Source organism: Microtus ochrogaster, linkage group LG2, assembly GCF_000317375.1.
Source record: "Microtus ochrogaster isolate Prairie Vole_2 linkage group LG2, MicOch1.0, whole genome shotgun sequence".
NCBI lineage: Eukaryota > Metazoa > Chordata > Mammalia > Rodentia > Cricetidae > Microtus > Microtus ochrogaster.
In genome coordinates this window covers 201716-219329 of record NC_022028.1, presented here as the reverse complement: position 1 = coordinate 219329, position 17614 = coordinate 201716, and the positions used below count along the sequence as shown (strand labels likewise).

The following is a 17614-nucleotide window of genomic DNA, read 5'->3' as shown; positions in this document are numbered from 1 at the left end:
GAGGACCCCAAATTTAAGCCCAGGCTGGGTCACAGAGGAGAATGTGTCTCAATACAAGTGCCTTCTGGGGAAAGACTCAGATTCAGGTGCCAGCTTCGGAGGGTGTGACATCTGGCATCTGCTGACCTACAACCCCTCGTTCCTTAATGACATCTGTGACAACCACAGCTGCAAAGACTACTCCCGCGTCCTAGCTAGGGCTTCTGTTCCTGTGCTAAAATACCACGATCCAAAGCAACCTGGGGAGGAGAAGCTTGGTTTCATCCTGTAGCTTGTTCACCGTTCTGGGAAATTAGGCCAGGAACTCAAGGCAGGACCCATGAGGCAGGAGCTGAGGCAGGGGTCCTGGGGTGTGCTGTTGTTTCCTATACATCCCAGGAAAATGCGCTCAGGGGTGGCATCGCCCACGGTGGACTGGGTCCTCCCACAGCAGTCACTAAGGAAAAGCACTATAGGCTAGCACACAGGCCAATCTGGTGGGGGCACTGTCTCAACTACAGTTCCCATACCCAAATGGCTTATGCCGAGCAGACATAAACAAAGCTAGCCACCTCAGCTCAGCAGAGGCCACACCAGAGGGAAGGCAGCTTCTCTTCAGAAATCTGCCTGCCTGAGAGACCCATGAGGGACCAGCGCTGGCTGGGGGGCCAGGCCCCAGTCCTAAGCATCTGGAAAAGAGCTTCCCTTCACACAGACCCACCTGGTGCTGTTTGTAAAGCCCTGTACCAGCAGTCCCCAATCTTGGTCATGCTTCAGAACCACCCTACAATCTAGGACTTTAAAAAAATCCCCAAGTTGAGGTCATTCCCAGACCTTCCACTTACCACACTGAGGGGATGCCCAGGGTTTGAGGGGTTAGTAAAACAGCTCCAATGGATGCAACCTCCAGGCCCAGCCCAGCTCTTGACATCGTGTACTGGGGTTGCCTGGTGAGTCTACCTGACCCCCCTCTCCCCGTGCCTCCTAGGTTTAGCCTGGGTCCTGCATGGATTGTCTCAGTCTAGATGACCAATCCCACCCCTGACACCCCCATCCTTTAGACTTTGGACAGGATACATACCCTATACATCCGTTGAAGCCCCCTTCTTACCATCTGACTTCATCCTTATTCCACCCAATGTCCAGGTTCAGCCCAGCCTTGGACATCTTGTGCTCAGGACTCTGCTGATCCTACCCTACACTACCTTCCCGATCCCAGATCCCAGTCTACTCAAGGTCCCACACCCAGTGCCCAGCACAGTAATCTTAGCCACACCACTCGGCACCCAACCTCCAAGCTTGGACGAAGTCGTTTGTGCTCCAGTTCAGCCCCAAGTCACCTGACCTCATCCTATTCAAGGCCAGCACAGCCTGCTGGGTTCTCATCAGACATAGCAATGACAAAAGAAAGCAACATGCCCATGTCCTGTTACAGAAACACAAACACACAAATGATCAACATAGCAGGTGTCCCATTAGTCCCTTAGAAATGTTCTCTGATGAGAATTTCCTAGATGAACCCTGGAATGCAAAAACAAATCAAAACAAGAAAATCATGGAGTTCAGAGAAGAGAAACTACGTAGCTCAAGGAGCTTAAAGATAATGCCTGAGAAAATACAAAAATAAGGCTGAATGAGATGATGAAATGACAATGACAGTCTGGGATGTGAAAACCAAGTTCAATAAAGAAGCAGAAATATTGAAGAAAATGCAAGCAGAAATGAAGATGGAATCAATCACCCAACTAGAAGACAAGCCTTACAGGCAGAATGCATGAAATCGTTAGGCCTGGCATAAAGGAGAGGAATTAGGCCACACAAGCAAAGAATAGGAAAATATTTTTAAAATCCAGGAAAGGAACAAACAGGAACGCAGGACACTATGAAAAGACCCAATCTGTGAATTACAGACAGAGATGACAGAAGAACCCCAGGGCAATGGCGGAGACCAGACTTTCAACAAGATCATAGAAGAAAGAAAAGACACCTGTACAGATACAAGAAGCACACAGAACCAAGTAATAGACAAAACCAGAGGAGACACTCCTCACAGCGTGTCACAGCTGAAAGACTAAACATATAGAAGGAAGAGAGAGTATTGACAGCTGCAAGAGGAAAAGCGTAAATTACATTAAAACAAACAAAACCCATTAGAACGACAGCTGCTTTCAAGATGGAAACATTTATTTACCCATTTATTTGAGACAGGGTCTCACTATGTAGCCCTGGCTGGCCAGGAACTCACTATGTAGATCAGGCAGGCTTTGAACTCAACAGAGTTCTACTTGCCTCTGCCCCGAGTGCTAGGATTAAAGGCGTGAGCCACAGCATCCAACTCAATAGAAACTTTGAAAGTCAATTGTATACATGGCAAAACTGTCTGCCATACCTGAAGAAAAACTTTGCACCATATAAACAGGCCAAAAGAATTCATGTTCACCAAAACAACCCTAAAGAGAATACTGAAAGCAATATTTTAGGAACTCAGGGAGGAATAATCAGAGCCAGGGGACTCCAGAAGGAAAACTAATAAATGGAGCTATAATTACCAAAACACAAAGGCAAACAAACGTCACCAAAACGACTGCAATCATACACGCCCTTAAGTGATAACTTTAAGCATTAATTGCCGTCACTTTCCATTAAAAGACACAGACTGTCTGAACGGAATTAAGAAACAAAGCCCATCTTTCTGTTGTCTGCGGGAAACTTGGCTTAGCAGACAGGAACTCCTTAAAGTGAAAGGGTGGAAAACCATACTCCAATCAAACAGGACTAGAAAGCAAGCAGGCATCGCCACATAACATCCGACAAAACAGACTTCAAACTCAGATTAATCAGGAGAGATGAAGGACACTTCATTCTAATCAAGGGGACAATTAACTGAGAAGCACGCACTGAACCTTGGTGCACCCAGTTCCACAAAGAGTGCACTATGGAAATTAAAGACACAGATTAACATTAAAATATTAATAGTAGATGATTTCAATGCCCCCTTTCTTCAACAGACAAGCATCTGGACAAAAAAAAAATAGAAAAATGTCAGAATTAAATGACCTTATATTATCAAATGCACCTAACAGACTTCTACAGAGTATTCCACCTGACACCAGAATACACAGTCTCCTCAGGAACCATGGAAGCATCTCCTGAATAGACCTCATCTACTCAAAACACACAACGAATCTTAAGAGAGAGAGCGAGTCAGAGAGAGAATGAAAATGTGGTCCATATAAACAATGGAATGTTACATAACTGCAAAGAAAAATAAAATCACGAAATCTGCAAGTAAGTGACAGAGCTAGGAACTATTATACTAAGGTGATCCAGGCCCAGAGAGACAAATGTCCTCTTTCATCTGTGGCGCCTAGCTTCGAATCTCCATCAGTGAGGCTATAACCTGAAGTAACCACAGAAACCAGGGAAGTAAAAGGGGACCATGGTGTGTGTGTGCGTGCGTGTATGTGCGCGTGTGCGCGTGTGTGTGCACACGCGTGTGTGCGTGTGTGCGCGCACGCGTGTGTGCGTGTGTGGATGTGAACGTGTGCGTGTGTGTGCGCGCGTGGGCGCGCGCGTGTATGTGTGTGCGTGTGTGCGTGTGTGTGTGCGTGCGTGTGCGTGTGTGCGTGTGTGATGCTAGAAAGGAGATAGTGGAATGGGGGAAGTGGGGAAGACAAGGGGGACTTTAATTGGGAATGAGGGAGGAAGGCCTGGACAGAAGGAGAGAGGGGGGAAGAGGGAAAAATAGCTCTTGGGATGATTTAAAAAGCCAAGAGCAATTATATTCTTGCTTATTTAACTTGCTTATGTAACTTATTTAAAAGTATATACAATACATATAAGTCTATGTGCTTAAGTATTTTTAATGAAGTTATGCCATTTAGGCTGACAATACTCTTCACAAAAGTCATAGACAATCTAACAAAAAAACACAATTGCCAAACATGAAGGACCCCCTTTCAAGCTATTGGTCAGGGGAGTCCAGGAGACTCCAGAAATAATCAGCTATTATTGCATTGCCTTCAGTTGCCTCCCAGGTGTTGAAGTAAGGCCCTATGGCTGAAGACACCATGCACTTTGAATATGGGACTCAGAAGATTCTAACGTGATCAGACCCAAAGACCTCATCATTGAGGACTAGCTTTAATGCCGTGTAGACTGCCAAGTGAGGGGGGACACCTATCAACCACAGCAATGACCAGCCCTGCAAGGTGCCCCCGACAGGTGCAGTAGTGGCACCTTTCTTGGCAGTGACCAACAGCATTCTCAGGAGACTTGAGGTCCCCTCAACAGGAAGGAGAGCATGCCTGGTGGCGGAAACCTAGCTAACTACCCAGGGCTAGTGAGGTCATGGGTCTTGGGGGAGAACTACCATTACCACTTAACTAGGGCAGCATAATTCCCAACTTCATTTTAATACTCACCCTCAGACCCACAGGAAAGTGTAGCTCTCCGTCCCCATCAAAGATGCTTCTCTTTGAAGTAGATGGAGCCCATTACAGAAAACCACAACAGGTAAAAAAATGCAGAGAACAGTAATGGCGGGGCTCTCAGCCCTAGCGGACACTTCTTCAAGAGGTTCCTGCACCTAGCAGTTTGGGGACACAGAGGAACAAAAGAGGGCAATGTAGTGAGAGCCAGAGGGCTAGGACACCTGCTGAGACGGGGTCTCCTGAAATGCCAGGGCAGCTGCACCCATGTTACTGCAACGACATGGCTGCCGAAACAAGACCTGAACGAGGGAGCGCCAACAGAGACACTAACTTGCAAGGGGAACTCTCAGGATCCCACCCCTAGACAAAGAGCTAGACACTAAGAACTGCTGAGAAGGGGGGTTAGTCTTCTCCAGGGATGACCTCCCAGATTGCTTATCCAGTACCAAGTGGCCAGCCCTGAAAGAATATACACAATCATATAGCAAGCAGACTTAGTGGTTGTTTTTATGTTGTATGTGTGTGCACATGTGACAATGACAATTTAAAAGGACTGCATGGATTTGAGAGGGAGTGAGGTGGACACACAAGTAGGGTTGGGGAGAAAAGGGAAGACGGAGAATGATGCAATTGTATTTTAATTAAAAAGATTATGGAAGCACACTTGATAAATTAATTCTCACATGTGATTAAAGGTTTTAAAACTTTCTATAATTCTGAATTAATAAACTTAGAAATGTTCTCTGCAGAGAAAATGAAGAAAGAAAAAGAGCCCAGATGATTTTAATTACGTTAGACATGGAGTCAATAGGTGAGAAGGGGCGATACAATACCGTATCTCGTTTTGTGACATAATCACATTTTAGTGGCACTGGACTATGGGATGGTATTCATGTACAAAACACAATGCATTTATGTGGCTTTTGTTAACTGTACCTATTTTTCCAAACTACAGTTAGAAAACTTCCATGATACAGTGAAAACTGCCTGAACCAACAGGGCACAAAAGGGAAAGAAAGAAGGCAGAAAATCCCAAATAGCCCAGGATCCTTTGTTAGCCCGATTCTGGAACAACATCCCGAAAGAACTCAAGAATCTCCCCACAGCAAATAAAACATAAATGTTACTTATTGAAACATGTATCCCAAACCCTCCAGGTTGGGAGGCTCCCAACCCTCTGGAACTGCTCCAGGGATCTGACACCCTTTCTGGGCTCAGCAGGTTAGGTAAGCAACGGGTACACAGACATACACGCATGCAAAACACCCATACACCTAAAATGAGAAAAAAGATATGTCTGTACGAAGCTTTACAGGTTTTATTTTAATAAACTTGGAAATAAAAAAAGATTTCCCTCATTAAACAGCCTACTTCAAACCTTAGAAACCACAATGCCGAGTCACTGCTGATGGTAAGGGAGTTTGCTCACAACCAGCTTGTGATCTCCTGCTCACCTGGTGGCGTCCTGTTCACTCTCCACTTCGTTTGCTTGTTTGAAACAAAGCTCGAAACCCCAATGTGCCTAGATGGCTCGGTCTGCCAGTCTACCACACTGCCAGCAGGCAGAAACTGCGGCCAGAGCCTGAGGGCCAGACCTGTAGTGACGAGGTAAACACGCCACGCACTGAGCTCAGACGATTTATTGCTTAAAGTAACTAAACAAGAACCAGACAGGCTGTTTCCCTCGAGACAATGGTGTTCTCTCTCCAAGGCTCACCAGATGCATCTACTTAAAGCCTTAACCACACTTTATGGACAGTAAAAACAAGTGACAGGCACAGCATACAACTCAGTCATTGACACACCAACAAAAATAGCACACGAGGGCACCCAGTTACCATCCGCCCAAAATGACACAACGTATTCAAAGATGTATGGAATACAAAGTTTAAAACAACACTTTTTGGCATTAATATTAACACAGAATACTTTCTGAACACCCTGTAAGAGCAGGAGCACAGAGAATTACCTGTTTGCTTCCAGATCAGCAGTATCTATAGAACTACTCTGAGAAAGGCAGGAGGTGTCTGTCTAAACACCTTCCCTCCCCCAACATCACCACCTTTCAAAACAGCAGGGCCTCCAGGGTTCAGGAGGAAGGAGCTGTGTGCAGAGCTGCAGGGCTCAGGCGGAGAAGGGCAGCCCGAAGAGCTGTGGGATAAAGTTACTGAAGTACTTGCCCATAGCAGCAGCATGTAAGAGTGAGCAAAAAATCTTGGTTTGTAGCAAAGATGCCCCAGAAGTTGACCCAGATGTGACCTGGAGCCCCGTGGGGCAGCCCAGGTGCTGTATGGTCCATGTCCTTCCTTGGGGGAAGGGGTGGAACAGGACCTCCAACTCTGAGGTCTAGGAGGAACAGTCCAACCTTGCACTCTACCGTAAGCTGATCATTAAGACAGCTTTCCAGTGGCTGTTCAGAAAACAATACTGCCAGAGACCAGCCCTCGCAGGGCCAGCTGAGCTAACGACAGGTCAAGCCAAAGGGTAACACAGAACGAACCAGCTGCTAGCAAGCTTCCCAAGGTTTGCCATCACATTGCAAGCCTAGCATAAATCACAGACTCAATTTGCCTCTGCTGGAGCGGGCCCTGCAGCAAGCTCGGCTTCCATGCTGGGATTTGAGTGTCTGGCGGCCACCGAGTCCCTGTTGTGGCCAGCAGGACCATTCTGCACAGCCCTCAAGCCCTGCTGTTCTTCAGAGGCTCTGCCCCATTGCTGTGTCCCCAGCACACAGTTCCCCACATCTCCAGCCTTGGGGAACTGGTCTTCTAGATTCTTCTCATTCTCCTCCACTTGCTGCTTGTCTCTCGTGCTGCGTTTCCCTTTGGTTTTCCTTGTCTGCCTGCTGCGGGTCTCTTCCCGGGAGAATCGCCACTGGAACTAGGAAGCAGAAAGGGTGGAGGTGAACAAACCATCTCTGGGAGCCTTCTAGTCTCCTCTAATTCTCATCTCCAACCCCAACAGTTCCCAGGTCCCCGGACACCACTACACCAGGATCGACTCCAAACATCTTCCCTACCCCAGGGCCTGTTTAACACCTTCCTTGTGTCCATTCTAGATTTGTAGGTGCTGTGGAGGGAAAAGGGTGCTCTTGCCATGGGTTTGACGACAGCAACGAGAAAGCAACTAATACACATGGTAAGAGGGAACCAGGAGGCAAAGTGCAGCCTAGCCTACAGGAGCCATATGAGGAGCACGGAAGACTTGGATGCAGTTGCTGACAGGGTCAGGATGGGACACAGACCCAGGTGGAGTAGCTGAGGTGTGAACAGCAGGGCCAGAAACTGAGACACCAAGTGCACACAGTTCTTTCTAGAAGCCTGCACCCTTTCTCTGTGGGGTCTCACGGAGAGCCCTTATTGCTAGAACCCCATTGCTTAGCCCCACATTGCTAGTCTTGGCGTTAGTACCGCAGGACGTGGGAAGGGAGAGCAGTCTGTCTGCAGTGACCCAGCCATTGGGGTTGGCTCACTGACTGGGAAAAAAGTGACTTCTATCTTTTCCCTGAAGAAAGTGAGTTCCACCTGTACTTAAAAAAAAAAAAAATCTACCCTCAAACCAGGCTACCACTGCCGTATCCCTTCTGTGGGATGCCAAAGTCTTCATGCGACCAGCCTAGGTGATCCACAAGAAGACACCAGGCAAGGGGCTCTCGAGCTGTTTTCACCAAGGGGCCAAAGTCCAGCCTCTCCATGTCTAGTAGTGAATTCTGTATGTTGCTTATTGAATGCCACTTTCTGTGACTGGTGCCATCCTGAGAGCCTGCGACTGAGCACTACCTGCTATCAGTCCATGGCTATCCATCTTCCAGGCGGTGACTGACTGCTCCTGGTGGTTAATGGTAACTGCCAGCTGTTTCCGGTCCACCTCTGCTGTCACCTGTCACATTCCTATCTCAGAGCCTGGAGAGTGGCCTTCTTCCCTTGTACCCCAGCCCATCTGGCTTCTTGCCCTTACCACCTTGGCATTCCTTCAATGAATGGGCAACCCACAGGGTTTGTTGGATGGTCACGGGAACTCCAATCTGTTCAGTGATGGGATGCTCCTACCTGGGACTCTGGGTCAGAAGAGCACTGGGGACAAAGAGTGGGGACTGTGGGAACGGTGCCAGCTGTGCAGAGCTAAATCGGTTGGCAGCTTGGTTGTCATGGCCATCAAAACAGATGGGGCTTTAATAGACTCACTCAACATGCTAGTCTCTTCCTAAGGAGCTAGAAACACACCTATAGCATGATAATCCATATTCTTTTGCAGTAATAAAATAAGAAGGTCACCTCAAGGAGGCTGGAGAGAGAGACAGCTCAGCACTTGGTGCTCTTGCAGAGGACCCAGGTTCAATTCCCAGCCCCACACCAAGCAGCTTACAACCTCCTGATCTATGGGATCCAAAGCCTTCTTCTGGCCTCCACAGACACCACCAGCAAGTGATATGTGTAGGCATATCCACTTATGCATGAACAAAAGTAAATGAAGAACTTCAAGAGAAAGTCACCTTAAAAGAAGGAAGCTTGGCTGACGGTTTCAGAGGATTTGGTCTGTAGTCCGGTGATTCTATTGCCTTTGGTGAGACAGCACATGAAGGTAGAGTGGGGGTGGAGATTGCTCGCCCACAGTGACAGGGAACCCCCAAGAGGAGAAGGGCAGGGGCTCCAACATCCCCTTCAAGAGCATATTCTCCATGGACAGCTTCCTTCCACTGCCCCAGCTTGTAAACGTTTAAACTACATCTCATAACGGCACTATCAGGTAGAGACCAAGCCATCAGCACCTGAACCTTTTGAGGACATTACAGACCCAAACTGTGGCCCACAGGAGAATTACCCAGCAGAAGCAGATGCTAGGCTGTTTCAGGGCATAGGAAGAGAACCCTGAGTACAGAAAGTGTCCCTCTGTGATGTGCCCAGGTTAGGCATGAGCCCAGCAAGGAGGAGAGTGCCTGGCAAAACTGAGCACAGACTGGCCTGGGACAAACTACCACAGACTACGTTGGCATCTGTCTACATCACAAAGTGCCAGTCAAAGACCTCTGACTCGGGTCCTAGCAAGAAGAGATTAGCAGTTCCTCTACTAAGATTAATGAACTTGCATAGTTTTAAGACAAGGCCTCCTACAGAGCAGAGGTTGGCCTTGAACTCATCTTCCTGTCTCCACATCCCCATTTAGGGATTACACACACACACACACTAGCTCACCGGGCCAAGATCAGCAAGATTAGCAAGGCCAGAGCTCCAGCCAGCTTGTTTGAGACCAGGAAGGGCATCTGACCATGCGCTCAGGTCACCGCAGGCCTCTGTCAAACTATAGCTGACTTTGGGTCCTAATAATAGACTTGTGGGGTTCTCTAGCACTGCCTGGTGACCAGAGTCTCTGTCATCTGCACTGATGGTCATGCCAGCAGGAAGCCTGAGGAGAAGCTCCTCAACAACCCATCCCAGCATCCTCTGCTATGATTCAATGTGGACCAGTGTCTTCCCTGGGCCCCAAGAGCCTTTGGAATTGGGAGAGGACCAGCCGGCATAGACCCATCTGAAGCTGAGATGCTCAGCAGTAAAACCAGGAAAAAGGGAGGGCGGGGTAAAGAAGTCTTACCTTTGATTCCCTCTTCTTGGTTTTCTGAGGTAGACATGGTCTCTGAAGAAACACAATCTGCTTGGTGGACACGTTCCCCTCCCTACAACACAGGATGTGAGAATGAGCATGGGCCCCTGCAGATACAGCCTCATCCCTACGGCGCAATCCTGAACTTCCTTTAAGTAAAGGAAGGATGCTGCCAGACAGGAAAGTCAGAGTACCCTTCTCTACTTCTCCCTCCCCGTGCCTGTTTTTCAAGACAGGATTTCTCTCAGGCCACTGAGAATATATTGTAGACAACAATCAATATCCATAAGGTTGACCCACTAGTCGAACATCTAGATCTGATGGAGAGAATCTCGTGAAGCAAGGCTTTCAAGACCATTGCCTATGTATAACTTTTGTCTCTCTCTGTAATTTTTCTCATGTGCCACTAAAAACAGCTATGGGTATTTCCCCACTGCTTGTGTGTTTGTCTCATGCATATATTCTATCTATGGGCACATATAGCTGTGGCCAAGAAGATGATTCCTGCTTTAACTGTATAATTCTGATGAATAGAAATAATACTAGGATATTTTCATTACTCAATCTGACATAGAAAAGTAATAGTATTCTCTGTCACAAAGACAGATAATTTAGACTTCAGATCAAATTCAAAGCAAACTGGTTGCCCCTGGAGACGAATACACAAGGACAATCTCCCAGGTGTTCATTGCTGATTCAAGGTCCTAACTTTGTCAGCAATGGACTTTCTGCATGTTCTCCCAACCTCAAGGCGGAGTCAGCTAACTGTTCGTTGTTCTAGTCCTGAATTCCAGTGTTATTCCCTGTCTGGGGACCCTGACTGCAGAGCTAGTGCTTACTTTACTCACCATGCCTGCTCAGCGCGACCTCCCCAGCCTGAGGGAAACTGTGGGCTCAGTTTGGCTCTGTTTCTTATTGTTTACTCAAGAAGTGCTGTGTGACCCCGAAAATGTGATTCATACTTGTCCAGAGGCTTTGCTGCAGGGGAAGTAGGAGAGAATGTGAGGTGTGTGTGTGTGTGTGTGTGTGTGTGTGTGTGTGTGTGTGTATACTGAAGGGGAGATGTAGCTGAGTGTGCAGAAGGAGACATCTGAGAGATGCAGAGAGAAGTGTTATGTAGCTGTCTGTAAAGAGATGTAGCTCTGTGGACAGAGGTTTTCAGAAAAGGATTTCTTCAGTTGAAGTAAAAGAAAAGTGTGTGCCTGTTCCTTCTTTCTTAGGTTACCATCAGGAAAGTGTGTGCTTGTTCTTTCTTAGGTTACCATCAGGAAAGTGTGTGCTTGTTCTTTCTTAGGTTACCATCAGGAAACTGTGTGCTTGTTCCTTCTTTCTTAGGTTACCATCAGAAAGCGTGTGTTTCTAGCTTTCTAGAAACTTTCCCAGGTTCTCGCTGCTCTGAAGACATTCTTTTTGCTGCTTTGGGTGCAGCCCTGGGAGCTGAACTCCTGGGCTGTGGTAACAGACTTCACTGACCTTCACTTTTCACCCATGAAATGGGAACTGCAGCTATAATTAAATACCCAAGGAAAGTCAGGAGGAGCCGAAAGATAGATGGGAGGTGTTTTAGGGTTTGCATGACAAGGCTCAAGGACAAGGGGAAAACACCCATGAACCTGAACTTGTAAAGAATCCCATAAGTCAGGTCTAAGACTCTGGGGATGCATATCTGCCTCAAGGGACATTGATCAGCATTGTGATCTTGGGCAAATCCCTTATTATCCCAGGGCACACTTTCATTGACTGAAAATGGAATTAAAATGATAATATTAAAAGATCAACTGGGTATGGTGGCTCATATCTATCATCTAGGAGGCTGAGGCTGGAGGAGTATAGGGTCATAGGGTCAAGGCCACCCTGAAATAGAATAAGATCCTATTTCAAAGGTGAAAATCTACCTTATAGGTCTTGATCTCAGTGTCTCAGATTCTCTCTCTTTCTCCATCCCTCTGTCTTTTCCTCTCTCCTCCTCCTCTTTTTCCCCTCTTCTTTTCTTTCTGACTCTCTCCCTCCCCTCTTACTTGAAGTTCTATATACACAATACTACCAAGCCCAGAGCCCAGAGTATGCACTGAACTGCTTTGACATCTGTTGGTGCAGTGTCCAGCCAGCCCAGGCGGCTAATCTCAGTCTCCCAGGGCAACCCTGAGTCACTAGCTAAGGCTCTTCCGTGTGAGCAAGGAGAAAGAGGGAGGTAAGTGAAACCCTGGCGGTGGAAGCCAAGGCAGAGAGGTTCAGTGCCAGCCCACAGGCATGCTGCATAGAGATGATCCAGGTATCAGGGACAATGGCAGTAATCATCAGTCTCCATTCTTGTTACCTTGTAGTCTTGAGTATGGGAGTTGGCAGCACACAGGTGAGCTGCCATCCGTAGGCCGCCAGTGAGTTCAGCAGGGGCATGTAGTCTGTCTGCACCTCGGCACCCTGTGGGGGAAGGGCACCGTGAGCACTGTTGTACTACCACAGGGATTGTTCCTCCCAGAGTAGGGGTCTGTGAGGACTTGAGCCGAAGACTAGGCCAACTTGGGCTATGCAGTTGGTAAGGAAATTAGAGCCCAAAGAGGAACTGATTAATTTTGTTTTATTCTTGTCTGGATAGATGGTCTCCAGTGAGTTTCACTGAAGAAGCACAGCGACCTTTCCCCATACCTAGCATATGTTAGCAGAGATGCTCTGGCGTCCTGCGGAATTCGATTTCATTTAACAACTGATCAAGTCATTTGCATCCATGTAGTTCTGTGACACACAGAGCAGTCGTGTTGGGTTCTGAGCCCTGTTTCTCAGGGGTAAACAAATTATAGTTGTGCTTTGTTTTACACTTCGAAAGTAAAGCCCCCTGGCACACAGAGGTACGTACCCCTAACATAAGGCAAAGGCACTGGGAATCATCTTAGGGACATCTTGACGTCACAGGTCCTGTTTCTAACTCTGGGCTCAGCACAAGAATAAAAGTATGGTCCCCACCCTGTCCTGGGTATACACTGGCCTCTCCCTCTCAATTAAATGGCCTAGGAAAATGGTGTCTATCCAGGCTCCTTCAACCTTAGTACTGTGGAAGAAACCCCCTGAAAGAAAGCTATGTCTGCGGAGGTGACTGGCGGATCAGAACTCTAGTACCATAGACAGATTGAGATGATGCAGGTCTAGGGACTAATTACCGCATCTTGGGTTAGTTCCAGTTCTCGGGAACTGCCATTATTGCCCATCTCTGTGTCTGAACTAACATCTTGTGATAAACAAATAGAAGCCTTTTGTCATCTATTAACTCAGTAGACCGCTCTCTTCCACCAGCCCAAGAGTTAAAGACATCATCAGATAGCATCTTGGGCTATAGAGCAGCTCTGTTTATCTGCCCTGACACCTCTCATGTCCCCACCAATCTGTTCTAAACTTGCTTTGATTTATGATCTTTGTTCTGTGAAACTGTAAGACTTCGTGAAACTACTTTATGCTGAAAGCTGAAATTTTGGATAAACTAAATCTGTATTATAAGGTCATGGCCACTCAAAATGGCTCCAGAACAAATTATCCCTATTTCCTTTAAGATGAGAGTTATGATTCTTGAATCAGCAGAACCCCCTTAGATCCATTCCCCTCATTACTTGGAAGCTGTGCGCAGAGGAAGGTGAACTGAGGTTCATTCCTGCCTCCTGAGCTCACAGCACTCAACACACATGCAAGCAAAGTGTGCACTGGCCTGCTGGTAGGCCACAGTAACCGAGTGCCAGAGGAAAGCAAGGAACATCAGTCCGGGTCTATGCACTCAGGGACGGGTACACAATACCAATGTGGGCTGCACCTGGAGATGTGTTCTCTAAGATAGAGGAGAGCATGAAAGGCCTCCCTGTGGCAAGTTTAGGGATCCTGCTGGTGGATCTGACTGCCTTGGACTCGGAAACTGGGAGAGAGGAAATAAAATCATTTTGAAGGTTCCTCGAACTGGACACCAGCCCCACCCTGGCTACCAAGTCACCTGCGTCCCTGGTAATTGATCCATGTGTGATGTTCTAAACTGTAAAGTTCAGGCCATGCTGTGGCTCTCAGACCTTGGTCAGTTACCTGTGGTACAGACCTCAGTTGTGAACTCGATGGGGGGGGGGATGAGAATGCAGGTTCTCAGACCTTGTCCTGCTGAGAGCTAGGACTTGGGGAGCATGCCAGAATTTATAAAGAGGCACCATAGTTGCTGTGTTAATAGGCATGAGACTGCCACCTAGACAAATATTTGGGTCACTTCTGAAGAAAAAAAATAAGTGTCTATACTTTTGAAGCCAGAATCCACCAGCTTTTTCATTTTTTTTTTTCATTTTCAGTTCAACTTTCTTATCATCCACAGGAGAAGAAAGGTAGATGGCTTTGTAAGGACCTGCTGTAGCGGAGAAAGCTGCCCGTGGCAGGAGACCGGCAGGAGAAAAGGACAAAGGAGAGAATGGAAAATCAGTACAGGAAGACAGGACCTAATCGATTACAGGACGGGCCAGGGAAGGCTCTCTGCAGCCCCTCTCAAAGCCACAATCATGGCAGCCATGGCTTAGTGGTGGCCAGGAGCATGACCCTCATTTCTGTTGGCCCTCGAGACATATGGACACCTTCCTTCCTGACTAGTACAAGCTTCCATAGCTGAAAGCAAACCCCTGTGGCTGCTGTAGATTCTCTAACCTCACCCCTGCGCCCCCAGCTTAAAGACGGGAGGGGGAAAGAACAATTTAAATCCATATACTCAAGCTTCGCAAGGTTCTGATTACTTGGGCCCATCATGGATAACCTTCCCACTTTATCAAGCACTGTGACAAGCTACCACAATCAGACAGTAACTATAGCAACCATGTCAAGCTTTGGCGCCTTCACAAAGCCCCTCATGGCTAAATGCAGTCTTTTCATTGGTGGCTGTAGCCAGGCCAGGTTTTTCTCTGCAGGAGCCCAGAAGTGCAAGACAATGACCAACCCCTGCCTGCAGCCTGACCGCCAGCTCAGACAGGCCCTGCCGGGACCACTCCTATTTCGCTCCATCTTATTTCATTTTGTCACTATCTTGAAGAGAAAAACAGCAGGAATTCTCGCAAACATGCCCTCCCTGGCCCCTGCGAAGGGAAGAAATGTCAGCCACGGGGCGCTGAATCCTAATGACCAAAGGAACAGGGAATATACAGTACATCTACAGAGCTTGCGGCATTCATGCTCAAGTGCTAATTTCCGGCTGTCAATCAGAGCTGATGAATAAAATACAGATGGGAGGGGGAGCTGCACCTGCCAGGCTCTCCCACTTGGACCTTTTGGGCTGGTTTCTATTTAATTCATATTAAATATGGTTTTCCATAAGCACCTATGGGAAAGGCTTTATTTGTTACCAATACGGTAAGATGTCATTTCTAAAGTCACATGAGCCTCACACCCCAAGTGGAAGACACTTTTAACTCCATTAGTTGAGAAAGGAGGCAGGATACAGATCCGGGAGGAAGGTGCTTTGATCTGTCTTTATGTGACGCTCCCGTGAAGGAGAAGAAAGAAAGCACCTATAGTACTCAAAAGCCATCCCCTTATCAAATACAAAGATGCTTCTTTCTGTAAGCCATAACAAAAACTTTGATTAACTCTCTAATGTGTTGGATACCCATTCTCTCATCACACCTGGAGTGTCAAAAAACAAACAACAACAACAACAAAAAAAAAAAAACAGAAAAAGTGGAACATCATGTCCTATGCTTTTGTTTTTGTTTTGTTTTTCTCAACTTGTATAAAAGGAATTCTTTTGTATTTCTGGCCTTTCCCCTTTTGAGCCCGGGCAGTTTTTCCAGTGATTGTGAGTCAACCAGATAGAGAACCACATCCAACATAATCTTACCCTGCCCTCCAAAGAGTATGCCAACAGAACGGATAATTTACTAAGAAGTCCGTTTGACTTTTGATCATGTTTAAAGATCTTCTCTGCAGGGAAAGAATGGAGAGCGCACACACTGTCCAGAAAGAGAACATACAAACCGAGTGTCTTCTTTATTTTTTGTCTGTAATTTTTATTATATTATTTTAATGAAATCTAAAGTCAGAGTGCGTTTGATTATAGCTTTGTAAACACTGAGTTTGTAAAAACTCAGTGCTGGGCTTGCAATGGGCCCGGAAGAAATAAAAATACTCTAAGGAGACACATTTGTCTCTCAGTCTTAAAGGAAATCCACACCGAAAACCAGAGCCTTAAGACAGGCCCAAGGCTTCAAGAAACCTGCTCCCTGCCCATGTCCATGCCCATGGAATTCTGGGACTTAGGCAATCTCCATCACACAGCTTGGAGCCCTGAGGAAGTAAGAGTAGGCAACTGACTCATCTCTGACCCTGTAATTTCCAAGAGCAGCTCATGGGCCTGATACCAAACCCTGTAGCTTCAGAAACTACACAAACTCCTCAGACCCTGCAGAGAGTGGTCTCTGTATCCTTGGGCACAGAGAAGAGCCACAGGGTTTGGGGACACCAACCTCATAGACCAATAAACCCCGCCCTGCTGTTCTGACGTCTACCTGTCTGCTCCTCCAACTTACAACTCTGGTTTATATTACATTTGGTGATGAGAACCAGGAAGAGCTTCCGGGTGGGTCCAGAGAGATGAGGCCTTTTCTTCTCCAGGCGTCTTTCTCCACCTCCCATTCTCGTCTTTTCCAAGGACCACAGCATCTTCCAAGCTCTCCATGTCTGAATTGCACCCAGTATGGGGCCCAGAGACTTCACCCACAGTTTCGAACACTGGCCGAGCGAGCGGAGCGAGTTTGTCTTAACTCTACTGGCAGGAATGGTGACTCGCTCTTCTTGGCCTCTATACTAACCTCCAGCACTCAAGAGGGCTACCTTTGCCATTTCTGGAGCACACAGACAACACTGGCCACAGATAAGGGCACTGGGGCTTCAACTCCATCTCACACACCAGATGCTGGTAGTCTTTTGTTCTATATAGTTCCCTCCAGGAAGCCTGCCTGGGACACTTTTGGCAACTTGGCTTTGGTAACATTTCCAAACTGAAGGATGCTTCATGTTGGAAAATAGCTCCAGGCTGTTTAGACCTTTATCATGTACAATAGGCTACCGTCCCCGCCCCCTCAAAAAAAAAAAGAGAAAAAAAGGACTCAGGTCAGCTCTATATCTGGCCTTAATATGCCCACGACAACCCAAATCACTGGCCTAAGTTATATTAAAGCTACCGTCTTTCCAGACCTTGACAAAGTTCCTGCAATGAAACGGCAATGGACCAGAAGCTCGGCATTCAAGTCCCTTCATCCCCACTCATGTCCTTGCTCTGTCCCTCCATTTCTGCATATCTGTTCTATCAGCTTGAGCTTCTAAACTTAGTTCCCAGACTCAGGCTGGGTTTGACCTGTCCCATGAGCCCCTCCCCATCAAGCCTTTCTCCCAGTCCACCTCTCTACACAGGCTTTCTCTTCTACTGCACCATGTACTCACCACTGGGCCTTCTCTCTCCACGGGCCCTGAGGTTTGCCCTCTATATGCCTCGGGGATACACTGCTGATCACTTCTCTGGCACAAAGGGTCAGTTAAGATCTGAGACCTCTTCCCTGCTTGGGACCCCTGAATTCTGCGCAGAACAAAAAAAAAAAAAAAAAAAA

At 47.2% G+C, this 17614-nt stretch overlaps 1 protein-coding gene across 3 annotated transcripts in view; it reads right to left on the bottom strand.

The window, feature by feature from the left end:
• Positions 1-6452: 6452 nt before the first annotated feature.
• The window catches only part of Rftn1 (raftlin, lipid raft linker 1), a 190679-nt gene continuing 179517 nt past the window's right edge, over positions 6453-17614 (bottom strand). For all 3 annotated transcript variants that reach the window (XM_026785793.1, XM_026785792.1, XM_005359680.3), the window contains exons 8-10: positions 12328-12431; positions 10002-10083; positions 6453-7292 (exon numbers count right to left, since the gene is read on the bottom strand). In XM_026785793.1, the coding sequence (XP_026641594.1) occupies positions 6975-7292; positions 10002-10083; positions 12328-12431 (504 nt within the window). In that variant the 3' untranslated portion in view covers positions 6453-6974. The remainder of the gene's footprint in view (positions 7293-10001; positions 10084-12327; positions 12432-17614) is intronic.